Genomic DNA, 25263 nt, shown 5'->3' on the forward strand with positions numbered 1-25263 from the left:
ATTCCAAATGCTCTGCGGGCACATGGCAGGCCTGAGGGTGTGGTGGGGGAGGGAAGAGCAGAGGGTGATGGTCGTGGCCCAGATGCTCACCCAGGACTGGTGCTGGGGACCCCAAGGACCCAGACTGCTCAGGTGCTGCAGCCCCCCAGCCACCTGAGCACCCCTCTCTGCCTGGATGGAGTTAGTTCTGGAACAGCATGTGTGGCTTAAGTGGCTGTTGGCCAGGGCCAGCGGTCAGGGGAAATTCAGGCTCGTCATCTAGAGCTCCTTGTGGCACAGGCTGGACAGTGTCAGCAGCAGCAGGGGCTTGTGCCCCCACCCACCCCTCCCTTAAGCCTCCCTGCTCAATGCAGACCCACCACAGCCAGTCACATAATAAACATATATTAACAGATGTACAATTTGAGAATTCTAATTCAAGAAATACAGCTTCCAGGGAATCCTTTAGGATCTATGTTCTTATTGCACATGGCTCAGCCCATCTAGGGACATCTACCAAGACCAGATGGTCGGGCCGTGGGGGCAGAGCACCGGGGCCACAGTGGGTGGGCACTCTGGCCACATCAGTTCTTATCATCTCTCTGGGCTGAGGTGGCTGCTTCATTGCAGGGTGGGACCTTGTTTAAAAACCAGATTTGACATTTCCTTACCAAACTTCCTTTCCCAGCAAGAATCCTATTTGTTGGGGGACTTTTAAAAAAAGAGCCGAGAGAAACTCTGGGAGGGTGGTTATCACCTCCTGGCTGGCAGCTTGGGGAAGTAAGGCTTTGGAAGACGACGGGCTCAACGACACACCCACCGCCACAGGAAAACATGGTAATTCCAGAAGGCCCAGGAGAAACTGTGGGAATAAATAAAACCTCCCTCCTCCCACTGGCAGCAAGCGCTGTTTTGAGCAAAATCCTCATTTCAATATGAGGGTAAGAAAACTATTCTGGTTCAGGTGTATCCTTTGTTCAAGGTACAAGAGGAGACCTGGTGGTCACATCCACAGCGGGTGAAGACAGAGGCACCCACGGGCACTGACTTTTCTTCAGGAGTCGAGGAGGCCGCCCTGGGGTCCCGGCACCACTGACTGACTCGGAGGAAGAACTTTCTGAAGTCCTTGGTGAATGACTTAGGAAAAACCAGTGGCAATGATGGAGCTGTGCCCTGTGGCATCTATAAGGCAAAGCCCACTGAGGGACTTAGGGGTGGGGAAACGGTTAGGTAGATCCTGGCCCCCTCTGCAGGCCTTCCCTTCTGTAGGCAGGGGGCTGGAGGGCTCCTGGGCACCAGGACAAAGAGCCCACCAGCGCTGCTGAGAGGGGAGGGGTGGTCTCACCCAAGCAGGTCCTGGTGGGGCCTCTACTGTGACTCAATACTGACCTGGCACCTGCCTCCACAGCCGGCTCCTCTTCAGGTTAACCATAATCCTGAGGCCTTCATGGGTTCACACTTACCATGATTACTGCTGCCATCAAAACCAGGCTGGGGTTTCGGGGGGCCATGAAAAGTTCTGATGCGACTCTCCTTATGCTGTCAGCTATAGCTAATGTCTAGCAAGAACATCACCAGGGTACCTTCCCCAAACAGGCCTCATTGTTTAAAACATGGAAGAAATCAGCTCAACAACTTAACCAAATCCCTGCAGAGTTTAAAAAGTAGACTATATATATATATCTTCATATATGCCTATTTACATATAAATAGATATATATACATATACACGCATCTATAAATTACATTCTATGGAGAGTTCTCTTTCTTCCTCCTCTCTATCTTTGGCCAGGGCCGCTGGCTTCTCCTGAGAGGTGGCTGGTGGTGGCTCCTCTGAGGGAGGAAAGGCAGCTGGGCGCCCCCTCCCCCAGCCCTTCCCACTGATATCTGCTGTGAGTTTTACATTCTACTTTCGTTGCCATGGTTTCTGTATCCTAGGAGAGAGCCGATGCGGAGCCTCCGCCAGCCCTGGGAGGGAGGGAAGCAGCCCCATGGCAGGTTTTCTGTCTGTCCTAAGAGCTTTCTGCATTTACTGGGTGAGAGAGAGGGCAGCTGTGCAGCGTTCGGCCTCCAATTCCATTTTAATTTTGTTTCTTTGTATGTCTTTCCTCAAATATACAGTCCATCACCTTGGCTCAGTGCATGTCACCAAAAATTCTCCAGGGATTTCATAGTCTGGGGAGGAGAGTGGCAACAGTTAGCTCGGCAGTCAGGCGGCACCGGCTCCTCTACTTATGCCACACAAGGAGCCCCCCTTGCCATTGCACCGCTGCACCGTGCTGCCCGCTCGACCCCCACCAACCCCACTTGTGGCCTGCCCTCCTGCGGCAGCACAGAGGCAGGCACAAATGGCCTCCAGGCAGAGTCAGCCGTGGATCCAGGCCGGGAGGACACAGGCAAAGGAGGGGGTAGGCAGGGCACCCACACAGAGAACCTTCACTGCTTCTGCCCACACTTCTCCAGGCTTGGCCGAAGTGGCCACCTCTGGAAAACTCTGGAAACAGAGCCCAGCACCTCCATTCACCGGGCTGCAGAAGGAGGGAGCCTGCTACCAGCAACTCTCATTTCCCCTCCACCCCTCCTATGCTGAGCGGCTGCATCTGACCCTGAACTCGTGACCTTCTGTTCCCTTCCTCAGACCGCAGGCGAGATGCCTGGGCAAGGCCGGATGCCTGTGGCTTCCAGGCTGCCAGGTGTGGCGGCATTTGAGAGAGTGCCTCAGATCCCACCAGAGGGGGGTGGTCAGGGCCTGCAGCCCCTCCCACCACCAAGCCTGCCAGCTCCCACCCACCTCGTGGCTGCCTGTTCATCTTGCTCATTTCCTCCTAGCTGGAGGGATGGAGGAAGAGGAGGGCTCTTGGCCCACCTGTTCCCACATGGTTCTTCCTGGTATCAGGCAGGCAGTGTGCGTGTGGGGCTCTCTTGGGCCCCACAATAGGTGATGGCCTAAATACCAGGGCACGGACAATAGTCTGCTGTGCTGGAGAAAGGACCGTGCTGACTGACGGCTGGAGTGGACCAAGAAGCCCCGGGTGGCCCTCAGCAATAGTTTCGAGTTCCCACTCTGCCTGGTTCTGGGGTCCCCCACGCCCCTGGAGCCAGGGAGCAGAGTGGAGGAGTGGGGTGGAGAGCATCGCTAGAGGGCGGAAACCGACCTTGGTTTCCCAGCAGGCCCCACAGCTGCTCGGTCTCTGGAGGCTGGAGGTCAGGCTGGGGACAGGAGTCTTTGCCACAATCACCAGGCTTCCTCCCTTTCTCCCCCTCCCTCCTCTGCTCATGACCAGGGCCAAAGCTGCCAGGAGTTGCAGGGTGGAGGCAGCCCTGGCTCATACTTGGACCTCGGTGGCGTGGCTGTCCCAGGACTATCCATGCAGGGAGGCCTGCACCTCTGACAGTCGGCTGCAGCTGGGGGTGCCCATCTTCTGTGCTTTGTGGTACATATCTGTGTCGCCAAAGTAGCGTGCCCGGTACAGCAAGCCTTCCTCTGCAAAGCAATGGGACAGCATTAGTGCACGACCAGTACCTCCCGAAGCCTGCAAGGAAGCCTGCGAGGGCTGTGGAGGGCGGAGGAAAGCTGGCACACGTCTGGGGCTTGGGCAGGGCTGGCCTCCCATTAGGAAGACCCTGGAGGAGCAGAGACTACAGTCCTTATGTGGGCGAGGGTGACAGAGGCGCCTTTCTCTAGAATGCAGTGAGGCCAGCCAAGGTGAGACCCTGTCATCCTGGTCAGGCCTCCCCAGGGTCCCACAGACAGATCCAGGAGCACAGTCAGCGGGTGGCTAGGGATCCATCCGCTCCAGTCCATCTCTACACACTCACCTCTGGCAGCCAACCTGCTGGGCTGATGGCAGTGATTTACAGGAATCTGAGGAAACTACCAGGTGGCCCCTGGCTCCCAGCCCCAGAGAAACACAGGAGTGGAGACCAGCCCTTGTCTGGGAGGTGGCTGGTGCAGGGCAGTGCCAGGGGCTGGGCCCTCAGAGCACAGGGTGAGCAGGGCTCTCTCCTTCCCCTGCTTTCCAGCTTCATCCCAAGCCACCTCCCAAATACAGACCCCGCCTGCCCCCCACACTCACTCTGCTGCTTCTCCTTCCAGCAGTTGTTCCGGAGGTTGGCGATATAATCGTCTTCCACATTCCGCTCGACTGTTTTGAGGCTGGAGCCTGTGTACTCCTCGGAGAAAGTGTCTCCCACATAGTAGACGACACCCAGGTGGTCAGTGACTCGCCTGTGGATGTGGCCCACGGACCTGGCCAGAAATACCAGGTTCAAAGTGGGTGCGGGTCTCCATGCCCAGGGCACTCTAGGGGTATAGGCCCCATGACAGGAGGTGCTGCACAGACCACAGGAGTAGTTGGTTCCCTCTCAAACCAGAGCAGGGACTCGCACACTCCCTGAAAGGAGGGTCTGAGGAAAAGGCAGCGTCCTCCCACACACGTGGCCCAGACCGCAGGACGCCCTGCCTTTAGACTCCCTGCTTACCACACTGCTGACGTGGGGCCTTTGGGGAGAGGCCCGGTCTGGGAAACTGGAGACCTGGGAGGGAATCTGGGCTCTACCTCTGTGCCTCCATCTCCCCATTCATCCCCTAAGCCAACTGTTGCTGCAGGGGCTTGCCTGCCCATCTAGGAGTTCCCAGTGTAGAGTTAAGAGGCTTAGGAACAAAATGACAGGAAGGGCTCCAGGGAGCCTTATCCTCCCAGCTCCAATCAGGCTCTGTCAGCTGTGGGAAGAGCCTTGACACCCAGACAGGACCAGTGCCCTGGGGACAACAGTCCCTGCCCTAGTCCTCTGCTCCTCGCATCTCTTCAGTTGCAGGGAAAAGGGCTGGCATCTGGCCACAGGGAGCCTGAGCCGGCGGCCAGGGTCCAGTGGACCGACTCTGCCCCCTGCTGGCTGAGAAGGGTCCTGCCAGCTCCCAGCCAGAGGTGGCCACCTTTGGGGAGAGGGGGATCCACCCCATTGAAGCTGTGCACCCACTGTGTAGCTGACCCTGGGCCAGGTGCTGGACATCAATGAGGGGAGCTGACATCCTGACGGGTCATGAAATGTCCTCAAGTTCACTCCTGGCGGTCGAGACCAAGCATTCATTAAACTAATATTGTTGAGCATTTCTAATGGGCCAGATATTTTATATGCATTACTCATTAATTTCCACAGCAGGTGGATGTTATAATTCCCATTTTATTGATGAGGAAACGAAGGTTACATAACTTGTTTAGGGTCACACAGCTTCTTAGTGGAGAAGCTGGGATCCTAAGCCATGCTTGCTCTGTCTGGCTCTAGTGCCCTGTTCTTTCCATAGCCTCAGGAAGCCCAACCAGAGCCGAGGAGCAGAGGTTCTTCATTAGGGCTGGCAGGCGAGATGGGCAGGGAAGAGTCACAAAGCTGCCGAAATTATATGCAAAACTCTGTGTGTATGTGTGTGCGTGTATGTGTGCATGTGTATTATGTGTGTGCATGTATTGTGCATGTGTGTGTATGTGTGCATGTGTATCGTGTGTGTGTGTGTGTGTGCATAGTTCTAGGGAAAAGTTCTGTAGCTCTCGCTGTAATTTCTTAGGGGACCATAATCCTAAAAAGCTTAAGAGTCCTAGTTGAATAGAGAAAGTATATTTTCTTGATTCGAAGCCAGGTTTCTGCATTATGATCGCATGCTGGCTGGATCAGGATGGGAAGGAAGGCCCCTGATGGGGCTGAGAATCTAAAGCCCCTTGTCTGCCCACGGCCCGGCCTCACCCATGTACTCACGGTCTTGGGCTCAGACTGTAGGGTGGACTGGAGACCATGAGCTGGCTGAGAGCTGACACGAGAATCAGGATGAGGATAGGCATCAGCTGCACAAACACACCTAGCCCGCCCTGCAGGGAAGAGCCAACGTCACTCTGCTGGACCTGGGTGGGGTGTGGTGTCAGCCATAATCACCACCAGCTCCCCTAGAACAGTGGAGCCTGGGGAGACATGACACCACTCTGCCATTCCCTCCACGAGGCTCCAAAACACAGACGCTCCTTCACCTGCCAGCTTTCCCAGATAAAAACAAAGCAGCAACTGGTGTGAAATACAGGAGGAAGTGAGGTATCTGCATTTACTTTTGACAGAATGCCAAAAAAAAAAAAAAAAAAGCGGCAAAAGTTGCTTCCTCCAGGAGAATGGAAGGCAGGGCTGGAAGGAGACATGCAGTATATACAACTTTTTGAGATGTGAACGACACAAATATATTACCAATTTAAACATTATGGCCAGTGTGGCGGCTCATGCCTGTAATCCCAACACTTTGGGAGACCAACGTGAGAGCAACACATGAGGCCAGGAGTTCAAGACCAGTCTGGCCAACATACACCCCCATCTCTACAAAAAATAATAATTAAAACAAAATAAAAATTACCAATTAAAATTAGAAATAGCACTGGTCCTAGGTTGCAGAAAAAGCAAACAAACAAAAAAAGAAGGATTAGAAATAAAAATTAACAAATTTATTCACTGTGTGATAATCTGTGATGTTAAATACTCTTCTGTTGTTAGATACAAAATTAAAAAATTTTGATCGGGGCAGTGGCTCATGCCTGTAATCCCAGCACTGTGGGGGGCTGAGGCAGGAGGACCACTTGAGCCCAAGAGTTTGAGACCAGCCTGGGCTCAAACAGCAAAGTAAGACCCTATCTCTACAAAAAATACAAAAAATTAGTTGGGTGTGGTGGTGTGGGCCTGTGGTCCCTGCTACTGGGGAGCCTGAGGTGGGAGCTTTGCCTGGGAGGGGAGGCTCCTGCACTCTAGCCAGGGTGACAGAACAAGACCCTGTCTCAAAAAAAAAAAGGCCGGCATGGTGGCTCACGCCTGTAATCCCAGCACTTTGGGAGGAAGAGGCAGGCGGATCACGAGGTCAGGAGTTCGAGACCAGCCTGGCCAACATGATGAAACCCCGTCTCTACTAAAAATACAAAAATTAGCTGAGCGTGGTGGCGGGCGCCTGTACTCCCAGCTACTTAGGAGCCTGAGACAGGAGAATCACTTGAACCCGGGAGGCAGAGGTTGCAGTGAGGCAAGATTGTGCCACTGCACTCTGGCCTGGGCAACAGAGCGAGACTCCATCTCAAAAAAAAAAAAAAAAAATTGAATAAATATTGTCAGAACAAAAGGAACCCCTTTCAGCTGGCCAGAATTTAAAATGTTTTGCAATTGTCCACAATATTTTAACTTTAGCCAGCTAGCTGTTCTTTGATCTGTGGCATACAAAATGTGTTTGAGGCACTGTCTAGTTATAATTTTTATACTTTCTGTTTTGTTTTGTTTTTGAGATGGAGTCTTGCTCTGTCGCCTAGGATGGAGTGCAGTGGCACGATCTCGGCTCACTGCAACCTCTGCCTCTCGGGTTCAAGTGATTCTCATGCCTCAGGTTCCCGAGTAGGGATTAAAGGCGCCTGCCACTATGCCGGGCTAATTTTTGTATTTTTGTAGAGACGGGGTTTCACCATGTTGGCCAGGCTGCTCTCAAACTCCTGACCTCAGGTGATCTACCCACCTCGGCCTCCCAAATTTTTGTAAATATCTTTTTAAAAGTATCTTTTGGCTTTTTAGCAAGAAGAGTCGGCACCTATGCTGTCATCCTTTAAAATTCTCTCACTGGCAGAGCGCAGTGGCTCACGCCTGTAATCCCAGCACTTTGGGAGGCTGAGGCGGGTGAATTACCAGAGGTCAGGAGTTCAAGACCAGCCTGGCCAACATGGTGAAACCCCGTCTCTACTAAAAATACAAAATTAGCCGGGTGTGGTGGCATGCACCCGTAATACTTGGGAGGCTGAGGCAGGAGAATGGCTTGGACCCGGGAGGCGGAGGTTGCAGTGAGCCGAGATCATGCCACTGCACTCAGCCTGGGCAAGAGAGCAAGACTCCATCTCAATTTAAAAAAAAAAAGTTCTCTCACAAAGTTGAGAGAAAATAGCTGAGACCCATGAAAAAAATGAAAAATAAAATTCTCTCACAAAGTGTAACTTTCCATTGCTTAGAGGATGCCACTTTGGCCTTACCGGTGAGCGGCCTGCATGGAAGCCTCACACTCAAACCTGGCTGCGGGTGGGGTTTCTGGTTCCACTCTCCAGCCAGGCCAGCAAAGCCACGCTCCTGCCGGCAATGTGGAGCACGGCTCCCTCCTGTAGCGCCCTCTGGTGTCACTCAGCAGAATGGCAAGGGAGGCCCAGAGGGCTCCTTGGCTGAGAGTTGTGGAGACTCTGCTGGTCCCAGAATGGACAGTGTGGGAGGGAACTCCCTCCTCCAAGCCCCCTCCCTGGGGTGGATTTGGTGCCCTCCTCGCACTGTCCCCGGCGCCCTCCTCACTCACGTCACCCTGGTTGTCCCTGCGGTCCTGCCTTTGCTGGTAGGTATAGCGCATGCGGCCGTTGCTGTAGACGTGGACGTTACCTGGGGGTCAGAGGGGCTGAGTCAGGAGCCAGGTCTGTTGGGAAAGGGAGAGGCTGGCATGCCATCCCCACCATCACCCCAGGGATACCTGGCTGTGGGGAGGGTGGGGAACTTACTAGAAGGGAAGCCGCCGCCAAAGAACATGTTGAAGAGGTCTTCAGGGGAGATGTCGGCCTCAAAGCCGCGGTGGAAATCCCCATGCCCATGGCCGTGCCGGGCCGCCTGGCTCTTGTCATCGCCGAACTGGTCATACTGCTTCCTCTTCTCCGGGTTGCTGAGTACCGCATATGCTGTGCCAATGGCTGGAGAGGAGGGGAAAGGTCAGGCCTGAGGATCCTGGGGTGCGGGGGGAGGCTCCCATGGCAGCCGAGTGCGCACTTTTCTCGGGTACTCAAGCCGTGCTTTAGGAAGCAGACGTCCTTGGGGTGGGCAGGAAGCTTGGCCAGTGTGAGGAGGGGGCATGCAGGAAGACCCCTCAGTGGATCTGGGCAGCCTGGCTGGGTGGAGGGTAACGCAGGCCCCTTGCTCTCCTCTAGACAATGGTCAAGCTTTGTCAATGTGCCAGGCCTCCTAGGAGCGTGGCCTCATTTACTTTTTTGTTTGTTTATTTTATTTTTTGAGGCAAGGCCTCACTCTGTCACCCAAGCTGAGTGCGGTGGAGCAACTGTGGCTCACTGCAGTCTCAACTTCCTTTGCTCAGGCGATCCTCCCCCATCAGCCTCCTGAGTAGCTGGGACTACAGGTGTGAACCACCACACTCAGCTAATTTCTTGTATTTTTTGTAGAGATGAGGTCTTGCCAAGTTGCCCAGGCTGGTCTCAAACTCCTGGGCTCAAGGGATCCTCCCACCTTGGCCTCCCAAAGTGCTGGGATTATAGACATAAGCCACCACACCAGGTCAACTCATTTACCTCTAAGAGCAACCCTATCTCCATTTCACCAATGAGAAAACTGAGGCTCAGAGAAGTGACTGCCTAAGCTCACACAGCTTTAACATGTTACAGAGCCGGGAGTCAAACAAAAGCAGGTGTCTCTTGCTTCAAGTTCTCTCTCCGACTTTATGAAAACCACCAAAAACCTCTTTCCTCATTCTCTCTTGAGGTGCCCAATAGGATGGGCGTCCCTTTCTGGAGGTTCTGTAAACCTGAAGTCTTAGTCTCACATGCAGGCCAGACAGACACACAATATCCTTATTGTGAACTGGAAGGCAGCAGGAGCTGTGGGGAAGGGCCAAATCTCGGGGCTCTATGGAGACTCCTCCACTCCTGGTGATGCGGCCGGGATGAGTCCCCCACTCTCTGGGGTCCAGGCCCCAACCGCTATTTCCTATCTGGGCCTGAAGCCTCCCACCAGGGTCCCCTGGCCAGGACGGCTGTGCCCTAAAGGACCCCAGCTCTGACTTCCTCAGTCTCTCACTCCCTCTCCTCAAGCTGCCACTGACTCCAAGGAGTGGGTCCAAGCCACATCTGATTCCCATCGTGAAACCCCTGGGAATAAGGAGGGTGGAATCCTCTCCTCTGCCAATTCTGAACAGAGGCCAGAGCTGGCCTCTCAGTACAGTTGGAGCAGGCTGCAGGCAGAGGCTGGGGCTGGAGAAACATTCAACAGGGCTACCTTGCCTCCCCCCACTCCCACTCTCCTCCTCCGGGGCCCCGGGACACTGCACACCAGGTCTCGGAGTCTGCTCTGCCACAGGCTCTCCAGCTGGCTATGGTTGTGGGTGCAGCACAGCACGCACCCCACCCAGGCCAGTGCGGGCTAGTCACCATGCTATTTCCCAAGGAGGTGGATGAAGTGGGAATGAGAGAAGGAGGACCTGGTGGAAATGAGAGAAGGCAGTGATGTTTGGGGCAATGAGAAATTGCAGTGCACAGAGTCAGTACACATGAGCGCCTGACAGGTTAAATGAAAATGTAATGAATAAAGGGCAGCTTACGATTTCAGCCAGAAATGAAGCACCCATCCCTGAGCCAGTGGGCCCTGAAGCCAGAAACTGCCATGTCCCCACTGCAGGCCCCAGGTGTATAGGTATGGCGGGGGAGCTGGCTGTGGCTGCTGGTATTGAGGTGGCCACCAGGCCTGAGGCCCCTGACCTGGGGCTACCCTGCCCCTCAGCAGGGAAACAGTTACCCCAGTGGGCAGCTATGAGACTCTAAGACAGGGAAGTGCACACAGTGAGTCACTCAATCACTGAGAATCCTTGGAGAAGCTACTAGAACTTTCTTGCCTCAGCTCTACTACTGTAACCCCAGGAAATGCAGAGGAAGCGGGGGCAGGAATGGTGCTATTTGAGCTCTGACAAACTCTACATAGCTAGAGGTGGCTACTAGAACCTTTTTCCCAAGAAGCGGCTCCCAAGCCTGGGCAACTTGGGCCCGAGGCCACTTCCTGCTGCTCCCCGCTTCCTGGGAAAGCTGTCTTGGTCCCTTATTCCCTGCCATGGACAGGAGATGAACACACCAAAATGCTAGGAAAGCAGGGCCGGCTTACCTTTGAAAGCTTCAGTGGCACCAGGTGCATGGTTCTTGTCTGGGTGGAATTTGAGGGCCAGTTTGCGGTAGGCCTTCTTCAGGTCCTCATCTGAGGCCCCTCTGCTCACCCCCAGGATCTCATAGTAATCTTTACATTGCTTGACCCTGGGGAGGAAGGAGACCGTGATAGGGGGTGCTCTACATGGGTCTGTGTGAGGGGGGCGAGGAACAGGCCGTGTGGGGCTCACAGCTCTGGGCAGGCTGCAGGGGACCAACAGGGCAAGGCTGACAGCTCCTTGGGTCAGCTGTGTGACATCAGGGACAAGGGAGCCACAGTGGGCACCAAATGTGATGCAGAGCTGGGCAGGACCACGGGAAACAGAAGAACACTGTCTGGATTCTTGGGTTTAGGAGGGCATCTGCGGGGTTCACCAGGCCAGTATCTATCTCCCCCTGTTCTGCTGACAGCTTCCCCATGGGATGAGCTCAGGAGGACTGTCGGTGTCCATCACCCAGAGTGGTGTCCCAAGCTCAGCCAACCGACTCTCCTGGCAATCAGTCTTTTTTTTTTTTTTTAATTTTTAAAAGTTTTTAAAATTTTAAATATTTAAAGATAGAGACAGGGTCTTCTAATTGCTCAGGCTGGTCTCAAACTCCTGGGCTCAAGGGATCCTCCCGCCTCGGCCCCCGAAAGTGCTAGGATGACAGGCATGAGCCACCATGCCCAGCCCAATCTGAGTCTTGAGTGGGTAACATGAAGGCCAGAAGTGGCAGGTGACTGTTCACCCCAAGCACAGGGCCTAAAGAGACCCTGGTTCTCTTTCACCAATTCTTCCTCTCCGTGCCCCTGGAGACCTCCTGGTTCTTGGCCGTTTCTAGGCCTTCCCAATCCCTCATACATCAGTTTCTATTGCCTACAATGGACCTTGCCGAGTCAGTGAAGTACAGATCTCGCCTACACTTTTATGGCAAACAGCAGTCACGCTCAGTCTCACACAGGCGGCCTAGGTCCTGAAGCTTGCCAGGAGCGTGGCATGACCCTGGGGGATTCCCAAGGCCAGCTGCTGGGAGACCTGGGGAGAAATGGGAGCTGGGAACGTCTAAGCCTGAGGAGCCTTGGCTGGGTGGTCTCTGGCCTGGTAGCGAGCTACTCTGCGTGGGGCCTGCTCACAGCCATGGGGCAATAACTCTGCCTCTGGTCTCCATTCTACCCCATGCAGGCTCTGATCTAAAAGGGTCTTTGTTGGGTGCTGGGGTGTGGGTTGGGGTAGAATGTGGAAGGGGAGACGAGGCTCCATCTCTGCTGACAAACAGAGCTGTGTAAAGAGGCCTGGGGCCTGCCTGGCCAGCGGCAGAGGAAGCCGGCAGTGTCAGCTTTTCCAGGCTCTGCTGTGGGTCGTCTTGGCGGGAGGGGTGGTGGAGCCCCAGTTCCCACACTGTACTCCTGGGCCTTGAAGGAAATAAGGAGAGGTCCTGGTGAGCCTGGACACTTGGAGCTTCTCCATCCTCCAGGAAGCCTCTAGATGTCCCCAGTCTCCCCAGGCTCCAGCCCCTGCCCACCTGTCTACCTTTTCACAGCTGCAACCTGTTCTGCAGTGTAGCCTTTGGTGCTCTCTCCTCCAGCTTCACCGTTGGCCGAGGGGGCATCGGTCCCACCTGCTTTCCTGTGGGTGGCACGGGTTGTGTCTGTGGGTGGGGGTTGGTCACCGGCAGTCTGTGGTTTCTGGTTGAGGGACTCAATCAGGGCTGTGCAAGGCAAGGAAACCATTCAGAGCTCCTGCTCCAGCAGGCTGCGTGCCTCGCCGGGCGGCCCACTGCTTCCCACTCGCTTCCCCTCCCAGCAAAGCCACCAGCTCCTGCCCTGATTAGGCCTGTGGGTGCTGGGGGCACAGTCATCTGCTCTCTTGAAAGCCACAGTCCTTAAGAGTAGGCAGGATAGGCCGGACGCGCTGGTTCACACCTGTAATCCCAGCATTTTGGGAGGCCGAGGCGGGCAGATCACCTGAGGTCAGGAGTTTGAGACCCGCCTGGCCAATGTGGTGAAACTCCGTCTGTACTAAAAATAAAAAAATTAGCCAGATGTGGTGGCGGGTGCCTGTAATCCTAGCTACTAGGGAGGCAGAGGTTGCAGTGAGCCAAGATGGCACCACTGCAGTCCAGCCTGGGTGACAGAGACAGACCCTGTCTCAAAAAAACAAAAAACAAAAAACAAAAAATGAAGAAAACAAAAACATCTGGGCACAGTGGCTCACGCCTGTAATCCCAGCACTTTGGGAGGCTGAGGCAGGCGGATCACCTGAGGTCAGGAGTTTGAGACCAGCCTGGCCAACATGGTGAAACTCCATCTCTACTAAAAATACAAAAAAAAACCCCAAAAAACCAAAAAGCATTTAGCTGGAGATAGTGGTGGGCGCCTGTAATCCCAGCTACTCGAGAGACTCGAGAGGCTGAGGCATGAGAATTGCTTGAACCCAGGAGGTGGAGATTGCAGTGAGCAAGATTGTGCCACTGCACTCCAGCCTGGGCGACAGAGCGAGGCTCTGTCTCAAAAAAAAAAAAAAAAAAAAAGTAGGCAGGATAAAGGTCTTCTTCTTTTTACATGAACAAAATTAATTTTGTTAATAAAAATTGACAGAAAATCTACATAATTCATGGATAAATCTGTAGTAATTGCTTTATTTTTCAGATAGTATACTTATACATGTATCTCTTTTCTTAATAAATTTAGGCAGAATTCTGATATTCTGATAGTCTTCCAAAAGCACACTTGGTTTTATTAATAAACCCTATAGTACTTTATTTAGAGTTATTTTTTGTTTATTTGTTTGTTTGAGATAGAGTCTCACTCTGTTGCCCAGGCTGGAGTGCAGTGGTGCGATCTCAGCTCACTACAACCTCTGCCTCCCAGGTTCAAGCGATTCTCATGCCTCAGCCTCCCGAGTAGCTGGTACTACAGGCACGTGCCACCACGCCTGGCTAATTTTTTTTTTTGACACGGAGTCTTGCTCTGTTGCCCAGGCTGGAGTGCAGTGGCATGATCTTAGCTCACTGCAACCTCTGCCTCCTGGGTTCAAGCAATTCTCCTGCCTCAGTCTCCCTAGTAACTGGGATTACAGGCGCCCAGCACCATGCCCAGCTAATTTTTGTATTTTAGTAGAGATGGGGTATCACCACGTTGGCCAGACTGGTCTTGAACTCCTGACCTCAAGCAATCCACCCATCTCGGCCTCCTGAAATGCTGGGATTACAGGCCTGAGCCACTGTGCCCAGCCTAATTTTTGTATTTTTAGTAGAGATGGGGTTTCACCATATTGGCCAGGCTGGTCTCGAACTCCTGACCTCAAGTGATCTGCCCCCACCTCGGCTTCCCAAAGTGCTGGGATTACAGGCATGAGCCACCGTGCCTTGCTAGAGTTCATTTAATACTACTTTAATTGCTATTTCTTTCAATGTATTTGGTTTTACTCTGCTTTTTGCTTTTATGAATCCAACTTATAATCCATTTTTTTCTACTGAACTCATTCAAATCGGCAAATATGTTTGCATTGCACCACATTTTGAATAAGTAAAATATTCAACCCACTGCACTATTCCCTATTTTTACCATCGGCTTTTTTTTTTTGAGACAGAGTCTCGCTCTGTTGCCCACGCTGGAGTGCAATGGCATGATCTCAGCTCACTGCAACCTCCGCCTCCCGGGTTCAAGCGATTCTCCTGCCTCAGCCTCCCAAGTAGCTGGAATTACAGGAGCACACCACCATGCCAGCTAATTGTATTTTTAGTAGAGACGAGGTTTCACCATGTTGGCCAGGCTGGTTTCGAACTCCTGACCTCAAGTGATCCACCCACCTCAGCTCCCAAAGTGCTGGGATTACAGACGTGAGCCACTGCACCCAGTCAACCCTTCAGATTTTTAAGATCTCAAAGCAGTGAGTTTAACAGACTTGGCATTTTGAGTGCCAAGATGGGCAAAGTACCCTGCAAAGGGGACCCCACTTAGCAGGACCATCTGTTTCAGGTGGGATCAGTCAGGAAGCCTTCCTGGAGGACTTTGCTTAGCTGTAAAGAGGAATGGGGGAAATGAGTTTGCCCAAGGGGGACACGGATGGTATGAGACCAAAAGAAGTATCTGCTGGGCTCACTACTTGCTATTTTTCACATTTTTCTAATACAAGTGGTTGGCCATGCCAAATGTCCTCTTCAATGTCTGGAGTCTATACAGGACATTAACTATCACCCTTGGCAGCATCATGGTTATTGAAAACCAAGCCTGGCCGGGCGCGGTGACTCACGCCTGTAATCCCGGCACTTTGGGAGGCTGAGGCAGGCAAATCACAAGGTCAGGAGTTCAAGACCAGCCTGGCCAACATGGTGAAACTCCGTCTCTACTAAAATACAAAAATTAGCCGAACGGCCGGGTGCGGTGGCTCACGCTTATAATCCCAGCACTTTGGGAGGCCGAGGCGGGCGGATCACGAGGTCAGGAGATCGAGACCACAGTGAAACCCCGTCTCTACTAAAAAAAATACAAAAAATTAGCCGGGCGTGGTGGCGGGTGCCTGTAGTCCCAGCTACTCGGAGAGGCTGAGGCAGGAGAATGGCGTGAACCCAGGAGGCGGAGTTTGCAGTGAGCCGAGATTGCGCCCCTGCACTCCAGCTTGGGCGACAGAGCGAGACTCCGTCTCAAAAAAAAAGAAAATTAGCCGAACGTGGTGGTGGGCACCTGTAATCCCAGCTACTAGGGAGGCTGAGGCAGGATGATGGCTTGAACCTGGGAGGTGGAGGTTGCAGTGAGCCGAAATCATGCCATTGCACTCCAGCCTGGGCAACAGAATGAGACTCCGTCTCAAAAAAACAAAAACAACCAAGCCCACCAGGCGTGGTGGCTCACACCTGTAATCCCAGCACTTTGGGAGGCTGAGGCGGGTGGATCGCCTGAGGTCAGGAGTTTGAGACCAGCTTGGCCAGCATGGTGAAACCCCATCTCTACTAAAAATACAAAAATTAGCCAGCATGGTGGCAGGCGCCTGTAATCCCAGCTACTTGGGAGGCTGAGGCAGAGAATCGCTTGAACTCGGAAGGCAGAGGTTGCGGTGAGCTGAGATCGTACCACTGCACTCCAGCCTGGGCAACAGAGCAAGACTCCATCTCAAAAAAAAACAAAAGCAAGCAAAAACAAGCCTGTGGTTCCTGCGGATTAAATGAGGAAGGGCCCAAGTCTCTGGCAGCAGGTCCCTGTGTCCATTTATTCCAGGCACAAAACCAGCTCTCAGAAACCTCAGTCAGGCCTGGGCCCCAGCGCCCCGGGTAGTAAAATCCTAAAGCCTCTGACAAACTGACCAGCTGGGAAAACAGGCATCTGGATCACTGCAGGGACCCAGCATCCCTCTGTGCTAAGGAAGGACAGCAGCACATCCCAGCACATTCCCTCAAACACGCCAGGTGCCTGCTGGCCTGAAGACGCCATCCTGGGTGCCACACCCACCAGTGCGATGCACTGAGGTCTGACCCAACGGGCTGAGAGCCAGTCTCACTGGGAACAGAGTATGGGGCTCCAGTGGAGCACTGTGCCCTGGGCCACTACTTCTGCACTGAGCGCTTGTGTGATCTTGCTGAGTCTTCAATTGGGAAATCCAAACACAGGAGCTCACAGCCGGGGTTGCTCTGAAAAAGGGAGGCGGGCTCCTGTAGCAAACCATGGGAGGGTGCTTGGGGAGGAGCAATAGCAACAATCATTTCTCTTACCCAGTGATGTGTGTCAGGTGGGTACTTTCACAGTGATCTGCATTAGCTCATTTAATTGCCACAACAGCCTTAGAAGGTAGGTCTCATTACCTACCCCACCCCACTGTAGGAAGAGGGTACTGTGGCAGACTCCTGCCATGACCACACAGCTGGTTAGGAGGCAGAGGGGCCTTCGAACCCCAGGACGTCCAGCTCCAGGGTCCATGCTCTTAACTATGCTGCTATCTTGGGCTGCACGTGTCTGATGGGGTGGGGGTGGGGATTGGGGACAGGGATCCAAGCAAAAGCATAGAAGAGACATCAAATTCAGAAAGGCCCAGATTCAAATCTCAGTTGTGCCATTCCTAGCAGTGTGACCCTGGCTGATCTATGAAATCTCTCTGAACCCTGGTTTCCTCGCGGTGGTGGAGGATGAAATGAGATAATGTGTGTAAGCACCTGTGCCGAGTCTGACAGAGAGTGAAGGTTCAAGGCCGATGAAGTGTCTGGCCACAGAAGTGGGCTGGCCAGGGAGGTGAGGGGACCTGTGGTGGGGGGTGGGGAGGAGGAGGGCTGGGTAGCCGGGGAGCTCCAAGGCTCAGGAAGGCAAAGGCTCAGCGCTCAGCAGACTCTGGAACCAGTAGTAACCATGAGATTTCAGGCCATCCCAGATACCAGGTCCATGCCAGCCACCAAGGGGATGGCAAGAGAAACCAAAAGATGAAGAGATATTGGTCAAGATGGGGCAGGAGGAGGAGGCAGTATGCTGTTTCCTAGAGCTTTTCAAGAAGCTCTTTATTTCAGTTCCTCTGGAAGTTCTGGTGGCCCAGGCTGAGCCTGGCAGATCCTAAGGGCAAAATAACCAGTTATTCAACTGCCAGAGATGAGCAGGAGCACTAGCCAGGAGATGGGACAGGCTGTCTCTCGTACCTCTCAGAGAAGATTCTGGAAGCTTTTCAGGGCAGTTACAGGGAATCAGCCACTCTAATTTCCCTACAGTACAGAAAGAGAGCCCAAAGGAGAATGGGGGTGCCCTGGGTCACATGGAAGCTTTCTGCTTGACTTAGAAATTAAAGATTTCCGGTTGCTGGCAAGTAGGGTCTCTCTTCTGGCCTGGGGGATGTGACAGCTTCATGCTTACATCCCTCATGGCACAGAGGCTGACAGGCAATGTCACAAAAGGAGACAGAACAGCTTAATGTTACCTTGGTTCTGTCCCTTCTCAGTAAAGCTGGCAGACTTAGAAAAGGAAGGGAATTTGATAGAAGAGAACAGAGCTGCGGTGGAGAGGCACCTGAGGTAGAGCTGAGAGGATTTCTATGGCCAAAGCCACCGAACCCAGACCAGAGTTAGACTTGGCTGGGCAGTGGCTCACACCTGTCATCTCAGCACTTTGGGAGGCCAAGGCAGGAGGATGGATTGAGCCCAGGAGTTCCAGACCAGCCTTGGCAACACAGGAAGACCCCGTCTCTACAAAAATAAAAAAATTAGCCCAGTGTGGTGGCACATGCCTGTGGTCCCAGCTGTTTGGGAGGCTAAGGTGGGAGGATCACTTGGGCCTGGGAGGTTGAGGCTGCAGTGAGCTGTGATTGCGCCACTGCACTCCAGCCTGGGCAACAGAGTGAGACCCTGTCTCAAAAAAAAGAAAAAAAAAAAGTTAGACTGCCCAATGGGTTCAAACCTAGCTCTGCCATTTGCTAGAAGGGTCATCTTGGACAAGGTAACTTAGCTCATCTGTGCAAAACTCTATCTCCGTCATACAGGCTAAAAGAGGAAATGAATGAATGCCAGCAAAAAACTCAGCCCAATGCCCAACAAATATACAGTGTTGTCTCTGACTGTGACTTTGTTAGTAAGTGAGTAGCTGAGTTTCTGGGCTCTGTGTACCTACAGTGAGTCAGAAAAGGGCCTGGGATTGGAGACGGACAGTTCTGCGTCTTTGCTGGCTAGCCATGTGGCCTTGCCAGGTTAGCTGGTTCCTCAGTGGAGAGACGATCTCTGCTCTCATAGGAGTGCTCTGAGGGGTAAATAAGATTCTGTGAAATACAGTGAATGGAAGAGGGCTAAGTGCACAGTGGGGCTCAAGAAGGTTGACTGACTTGAAGGGAACAACCCCACCCCGGACCTCGCCAGCACCAGAACATCTCTCACTCCTGGACTCTGAGTGCGGAATCCCTCAGCAACCCATCTCCTTTTCCTGTGGGCTGGCCTTCCCAGCTTGGCCTTCCTGACTTAGCCCAGAGTCAACCATTTCACAGAACATCTGATAGCCTGAGCCGCAAGGAACCTCAGAATCATCCCGGCCAATCCTCTCTTTGTATGCTGGGGAAACTGAGGCCTACAAATGCTCTCGTGAGCTCGCTGGGAAATCTGGCACCTTCCACATTTGTTACAAAGCCTGAGTCAAAGCCAGTGGCTACCAGCCTGCCAGCTGCTGGACACAAACTCCCAGAAAGGGACTGACTGGCTCCACCATCTCTAGCCTGTGACCTCCCAGCTTAGGGCCCAGCTACTGCTTTGCAGTTTAACTCAGTGCCTCCTTGTCCACCTCCTGCAGCAGGAGTTTCAAGTCCCCTCACATCCTTTTTGCTGCAAAGGCCAACAGTGTGAGGTCCCTCATCCTTTCAAGGTTGCTCTGAGCCTCCCCTCTCTCCTGACTCTCCCCTCTCTGCCCTTCCACCTCTCCAAGACCATCCTCTGCCCATGCTCTCAATCCTTCCCTTTTCAACTCTTAACTTGTCCTTTTCCCACGCGGTGCCTGCAGCGTCACACAGGGCTGCTCACCACCTGCTGCCATTACCTCTCCATGGCTACCTGGACGCTGCCCTCTCCGGAGACTGCCTTGTCTCGTTGCTCTGTCTCAATCTGTTGCTTCCTCTGCCTTTGCCTGTGGGCTCAGGGCAGGTGTTGCCTGCCATTGTGCCTGCAGCAACTCTCTCCATGGTCTGTACTTTCCCACAGTGACCTCAGCCATGCACAACTCCAGTGAGCTCCAGGCTGATAGCTCCTTTGGACTGTCCCACTGGCACCTCCCACTCTGCTCATCTCTTCCCATCCCAGTTCTTCAGCTTGGTTTCTTCCTGGTCACAGGGGCTTCGATTCTGATTCCCCAGCATCCCATCTGATTCTGCTCTGCACCTCTCTCTCACACAGGCCTGGCGCCTCTTTTCCAGGGACCTTAGCCTCATCCATACTGCCTTGTCCCAGGCTCTCAGAATATCCAACCTGCTCAAGGCAATTCTCTCCCATTGGCTTCCTGTCCTGAGTCTCTCTTGCCTCTCATTAACCTTTCATGCTGTTCTCCTTTAACAACAGTGCCCGTACTTTATTCCTGCTATCAAGAACCTCAATGGTTTCCTCACTAACTACAGAATAAGGTAAAAATATCTTGGCCTGGTAGAAAAGGATTTCTATGATCCGGCCCCATTTTATTTTCCAAACTTAATCCTCTCTGTATACGAATTACCACCTCCACTGCCTCTAAATCTTGCTATACTTTGATCTCTTCCCCCAAACGTTACAACTTTCAGGTCCTCTGTCTTCTTCCAGGATGCCTTTCCTCAAGTCTCACACCTTCCTCCAAAGCACAGTTCAAATGCTAACTCCTGTCGTCCCCAAAGAATTCCCTCGCTGTGAGAAAACATTATTTTTATGCACCTGCTACAGCACTCACTACACTGCTTATAATTTAATGTTCAGGAGATTGTCCTCCACACCTCCTCCCCACCATCAGACTGTGAACCCACGGATGATGGGGACTGATTTTTTCATGCCTGTCCTTAAGTCCTCAGCATCTAACCTTGGGCTTATTTTTTATTTAATTACAGTTCTGTCTTGTAATATTTGTTTCTGTAAGTTTGTCTCTTTCACTAGATTATAAGCTCTTTCGAGATGAGGGATCACATTTTACCAATCTTGCTAGCACCAAGCAGAGGACTTTGCAAACAAAACATAAATGATCTTCAACAAAAGTCTGCTGCATTGAATGAGCATCTGGGATAAGCCTAAACCCAAAGCCATAGACCGCCACCTAATATATCTGTATTACTCCCCCTGGGGAAGCAGGTAGCCCAGTGGGTAGCCCTGCCCTTTATTTTTGAAGTAAGATCTTTCCCTGTCCCAGACCCAAACTAATCCCAGGTCTTGTCAGCTCAGTGGAGGGCTGCAGATGGTAAAGTTTACACGGATGCATAAGGCGTATAGTCTCATGGTCTTTCCAGAAAAGCACAAATATGACAAATATGCAGGCAGATGATTCTTCTGTCTCAGCAAATTCCAGAGCCTGAGCCCCAGAGAGGACACTCCTTCAAGCTCCTGAACTGGTGCAGGGGACCTGCTGACAGAAAGATCCCGAGACCCTGTGGCCCATCCTTTCTTGGCTGCCTGCTCCTGAGCCCGCAGCAGCATCAGTGTCAGGCAGAATTCTGACAGCTGGAGGATACCACCCCACCAGAGAATACGAATTAATTCACAGGGAGGCTCCTCGAGCAGGTCACCTCAGGCGTCCTGGCAAATACAGCCCGAAACCCTCTCCAAGAGGAGGCAAACAGGCCAAAGATCAACCTGCAAGAGTCCGGAGGGAGGAAAGTTCAGCAGTCCAAGCTACCTCTTCCACCAGCGTTCCGCTTTCTCTTTTTTTTTTTTTTTTGAGACGGAGTCTCGCTCTGTCGCCCAGGCTGGAGTGCAGTGGCGCAATCTCGGCTCACTGCAAGCTCCGCCTCCCGGGTTCCCGCCATTCTCCTGCCTCAGCCTCTCCGAGTAGCTGGGACTACAGGCGCCCGCCACCACGCCCGGCTAATTCTTTTGTATTTTTAGTAGAGACGGGGTTTCACCGTGGTCTCGATCTCCTGACCTCGTGATCCGCCCGCCTTGGCCTCCCAAAGTGCTGGGATTACAAGCGTGAGCCACCGCGCCCGGCCTCCGCTTTCTCAATCTCATCAGGCGGGCAGGGCCGGTTAGGAGGCCGACTGCTGTTCCTCAATTTCATTTCTTTTCTTTCATAAACATTTACAGAGTCACAGAACTTTCCACTTTCTAGCTGTGTCGTCTTGGACATCCCTTACCTCAGAGATTTTCCTCACCCATAGAATAAAGATAATGATCTTTGCTCTGCCTCCCTGAATGGCAGGCTCAAGTGAGAAGGCACAGGCGAAGGAGCTTCCTAAACTGCAAAGCCCAAAATACCATTATTGCCAATCACATCGTCTGCGCCAACCCTCTAATCTTCCCGAGGAGGAAACCCAAGCTCAGGAAGGTCACGTGGTAGCCGTCAGGATGAGACTGGGCCCTTCGGAGTGCCTGTTATTCCCAGACGGTTTACTAAGTGGTGGTCACAAGCACCACCCGGTGTCTCTCTCCCCTCTAGCGTGGATTAAGAAAAACTCCTTGGAAAACTTAGGTTAAAGAAAAAAGAAAGGGCTCCCGGGTGAAGCGAGGTGATGAGTTGTAAAGCCAGCTTCACTCTTCCCTCCCTGGCTCAGGAGGCTCCTGTCCAGGGCCACTCAGCAGCAGCCTCGGCATCCACATGGCCGGCCGCCGCTGGACTCTTGCGGGCGATGGAGGACTGGCGGTGGCTGAGGTCAGCACCTCCCACCAGGCTACCCACTCCGAATCTCATCATCGGGAGGAGAGGCCCGGCCTCAGGACAGTCCGAGGCGGCGGACTGGGGTGGATGCAAAGGCCGGCTCGCATTTTGGGAGAGTGGTCCCTGACCCTCAGCCCGAGACGTGAGAGGGAGTGAAGATACAGAAGCGCCTTTCCCTGGCGCCCGAAGGACAGAAGTTTCTCCCTGTCTAGCGCCCATTCTCCCCCTCAAAGTAGTTATGTTTATTTTCCTGAACTATAATATTTCCCAGGCCGGCGACTGGCCTGGGCCACCGAACGGCCCCTTGGGAAAAGTAGTTCGAGTTCACTTCCAGGTAAGTTCCCTTCGTCCCGGCTGCCAGCGCGTTTCATTCTCGGAGACCTCAAACCCCAGGGAGCTCCGCCAGCACCCCGAAAGCTGAAGTCTCGGCCGCCCGCGTCTCCAGACGGCTCGCATCCCGCAGAGGAGCTCGAGGGAAAAACTACGCCTCCCAGCAGCCACCGCGCGCCTCAGTGCGCAGGCGTAGCCGCGCCTCGCCACCCCTCCCCCTCCTCCAACTGCTCCAGTCGGTCCGTTCCCGTGTTCCCCCCATCAGTTCTAATGTCCCCAGTCTCTCCGGCACCTCACACTCACCACGAACTCGCGGCGTCGGATACAGCCTCTGTGCCTTCTCTAGGAAGCGGAGCGCCCGGTCGGGCTGGTTGCTCTGGATGGCCTTGAGGGCGATGCTGATACAGCGCTCAGCTTCATCCTTGTTGGATTCCATGGCGGAACCAGAGCGCGGAACCAGGGAGGGGGAGGCCGGGCGAGCGAAGGGCTGCGCCACCCGCCGGCGCGTCGCGGGCAGCCGGGCGCGGAGTGATGACATCCACCCTCCGCCCCTCCTTTCCCGAGTTTTGAGCGAGGGTGGCAGCGCTACCGTATGTCTTCTAAGAAAGGGATGGCTGGCGTAGGTGTCAATAATGGTGCACGCCCAGATTCCATGTTCCGGAGGTCTTAGAATTGAGTATGCGCCAACCCTCTAATCTTCCCCAGGAGGAAACCCAAGCTCAGGAAGGTCACATGGTAGCCGTAGGGATGAGACTGGGGCCTTCGGAGTGCCTGTTATTCCTAGACGGTTTACTAAGTGGTGATCTATATACGTAATGTAACTATATACGTTTCAGATTAAGGTTATTTATTCACTGAAGAGATACTGAGTGCCCACTGTTTGTGGGCATGGTTTTATGATGGGGATACAGGGATGAACAAAACAAAGCCCCTGCTCTCATGGAGCTTACATTCCAGTGTGTGTAGGCTGGGGGAGCCCTCCAGTTAGATTCAGATAGTGATAAAAGCTCTGAAGAAAAATTATGGAAAACACAGGGATAGAGAGTGGGAGGCGCTATTTTAAATAGCGCGATAAAAGAAAACTCTCAGAAGCTGTCATTAACAGGTACCAGAATTCAGGAATGATAGCAGGTAGATGTGACTGTCTGGAGGAAGGGTGGTCGGGCCAGAGGAACAGCAAGTGCAAAGGCTCTGAAAAGGGAATTCTCTTGGTGAGTTATAACAGGATCAAGAAGGTGAATACACTCTAGGGAGCATAAAGATTCTACTACAGGCCGGGCACGGTGGCTCACGCCTGTAATCCCAGCAATTTGGGAGGCCGACGCGGGCGGATCACTTGAGGTCAGGAGTTCGAGACCAGCCTGACCAACACGGAGAAACCCCGTCTCTACTAAAAATACAAAATTAGCCGGGCATGGTGGCACATGCCTGTAATCCCACCTACTCGGGAGGCTGAGGCGGGAGAATCGCTTGAACCTGGGAGGCGGAGGTTACGGTGACCCAAGATCACACCATTGCATTCCACCCTGGGCAACAAGAGCGAAACTCCATCTAAAAAAAAGAAAAAAAAGATTCTACTACAGAGTGTAATCCAGTTCTATCATTATCCCGTTCTTCGAGGGCTATCACTCCAGTGAAAGCAATCTTGTGAAGGTTACCAGTGACCTCCACGTTGCCGAATCCCCTAGTCATCTGTCAGCCCTTACATTGCTTGGCCTTTCGGGCAGGATTTGGTAAGAGGCTACTACAGTAATCCGGATGAGAGTCAGGAAGCTACTATTATAATACAGGTGAAAATTAATGGTAACTTGGATAAGGGTAATGGCGGAGGTGGTGAGTAGTAGTAAAATTCTGGATATATTTTGAAGACAGAATGACGCAATGGATGTGGGCTGTGAGAGAAGGATTCAAGGATGATTCCAATGTTTTTGGCTTGATAACTGGAAGAAGAGAATTTCTATTTACTAAAACAAGGAAATGGAAAAGACTATAAAAGCAGTTTGGTGGGGGAATATTAAGTGATTCAGTTTGTGATGCTTTTTAGAATCAAGCAGAGATATAGACTAGGATGTTGTACATATGTAGGGTTTAGGCAAAAAGGAGCTGGAAATATAATTGTGGGGCCAGGCACAGTGGCTCACTCCTGTAATCCCAACATTTTGGGAGGCAAGGGGTGGGAGGATCACTTGAGGCAAGGAGTTTGAGACCAGCCTGGGCAACAGAGTGAGATCCCATCACTACAAAAAAATAAAAAATTAGCTGGGTGTGGTAGTACACGCCTGTAGTCCCAGCTACTCAGGAGGCTGAGGTGGGAGGATCGCTTGAGTACGGGAGGTCAAGGCTGCAGTGAGCTGTGGTATATATATATGCACCAAGGAAGTGAGTGTAGATGGAGAAGAGCAGAAGTCTGATTACTGAGCCTCACAAAATGCCAACATTTAAAGATCTGGAAGAGGAGGAAAATCCAGGAAAGGAGAATGTGAAGAAGCAGGTTGTAAGGAAATGAGTAGGTCAGGTGTGGTGGCTCATGCCTGTAATCCCAGCACTTGGGGAGGCTGAGGTGGGAGGCTTGCTTTAGCCCAGGAGTTCAAGACCAGCCTGGGCAACATAATGAGACCCCCTGTCTCTACAAAAAGTTTTTTTAGAAAAAGAGGGAGGGAGGGGGGTCAAACTTGTCATATCCTGTGGAGAGGCCAAGCAATGTGAGGCCTGAGAAATGACCAATGGATTTGGCAGTGTAGAGGGCAGTGTTGACTT

At 52.8% G+C, this 25263-nt stretch overlaps 1 protein-coding gene across 2 annotated transcripts; it reads right to left on the reverse strand.

Moving 5' to 3' along the window:
- Positions 1-368: 368 nt before the first annotated feature.
- DNAJB12 (DnaJ heat shock protein family (Hsp40) member B12) lies at positions 369-23031 on the reverse strand. Of its 2 annotated transcripts, none has more exons than XM_055274620.2 (9): positions 22810-23031; positions 12437-12614; positions 10888-11033; positions 8514-8699; positions 8318-8397; positions 5731-5840; positions 4056-4228; positions 3366-3463; positions 369-2154 (listed from the first exon to the last, which is right to left on the reverse strand). In XM_055274620.2, exons 1-9 carry the CDS (start codon positions 22940-22942, stop codon positions 2125-2127), a joined length of 1134 nt encoding a protein of 377 aa, XP_055130595.1. In that variant the 5' UTR covers positions 22943-23031; the 3' UTR covers positions 369-2124. The 2 variants fall into 2 exon arrangements, with proteins under 2 accessions (XP_055130595.1, XP_055130596.1); XM_055274621.2 differs by having other exon boundaries at positions 3312-3463.
- Between the last annotated feature and the right edge of the window lie 2232 nt (positions 23032-25263).

The sequence above is a fragment of the Symphalangus syndactylus genome, chromosome 4 (genome assembly GCF_028878055.3).
Source record: "Symphalangus syndactylus isolate Jambi chromosome 4, NHGRI_mSymSyn1-v2.1_pri, whole genome shotgun sequence".
In the NCBI taxonomy this organism is placed as follows: domain Eukaryota; kingdom Metazoa; phylum Chordata; class Mammalia; order Primates; family Hylobatidae; genus Symphalangus; species Symphalangus syndactylus.

What these genes read in the sequence shown, in the direction of transcription:
- DNAJB12 (XM_055274620.2), bottom strand. Translation starts at nt 22,942, where the DNA reads ATGGAATCCAACAAGGATGAAGCTGAGCGCTGTATCAGCATCGCCCTC. An exon ending in CAGGTTGCAGCTGTGAAAAG is followed by an intron (nt 11,034 to 12,436) that starts GTAGACAGGTGG and finishes CTTCCTCCCCAG; the next exon opens with GGTCAAGCAATGTAAAGATT. An exon ending in TGCCACTGAAGCTTTCAAAG is followed by an intron (nt 8,700 to 10,887) that starts GTAAGCCGGCCC and finishes CCTCCTCTCCAG; the next exon opens with CCATTGGCACAGCATATGCG.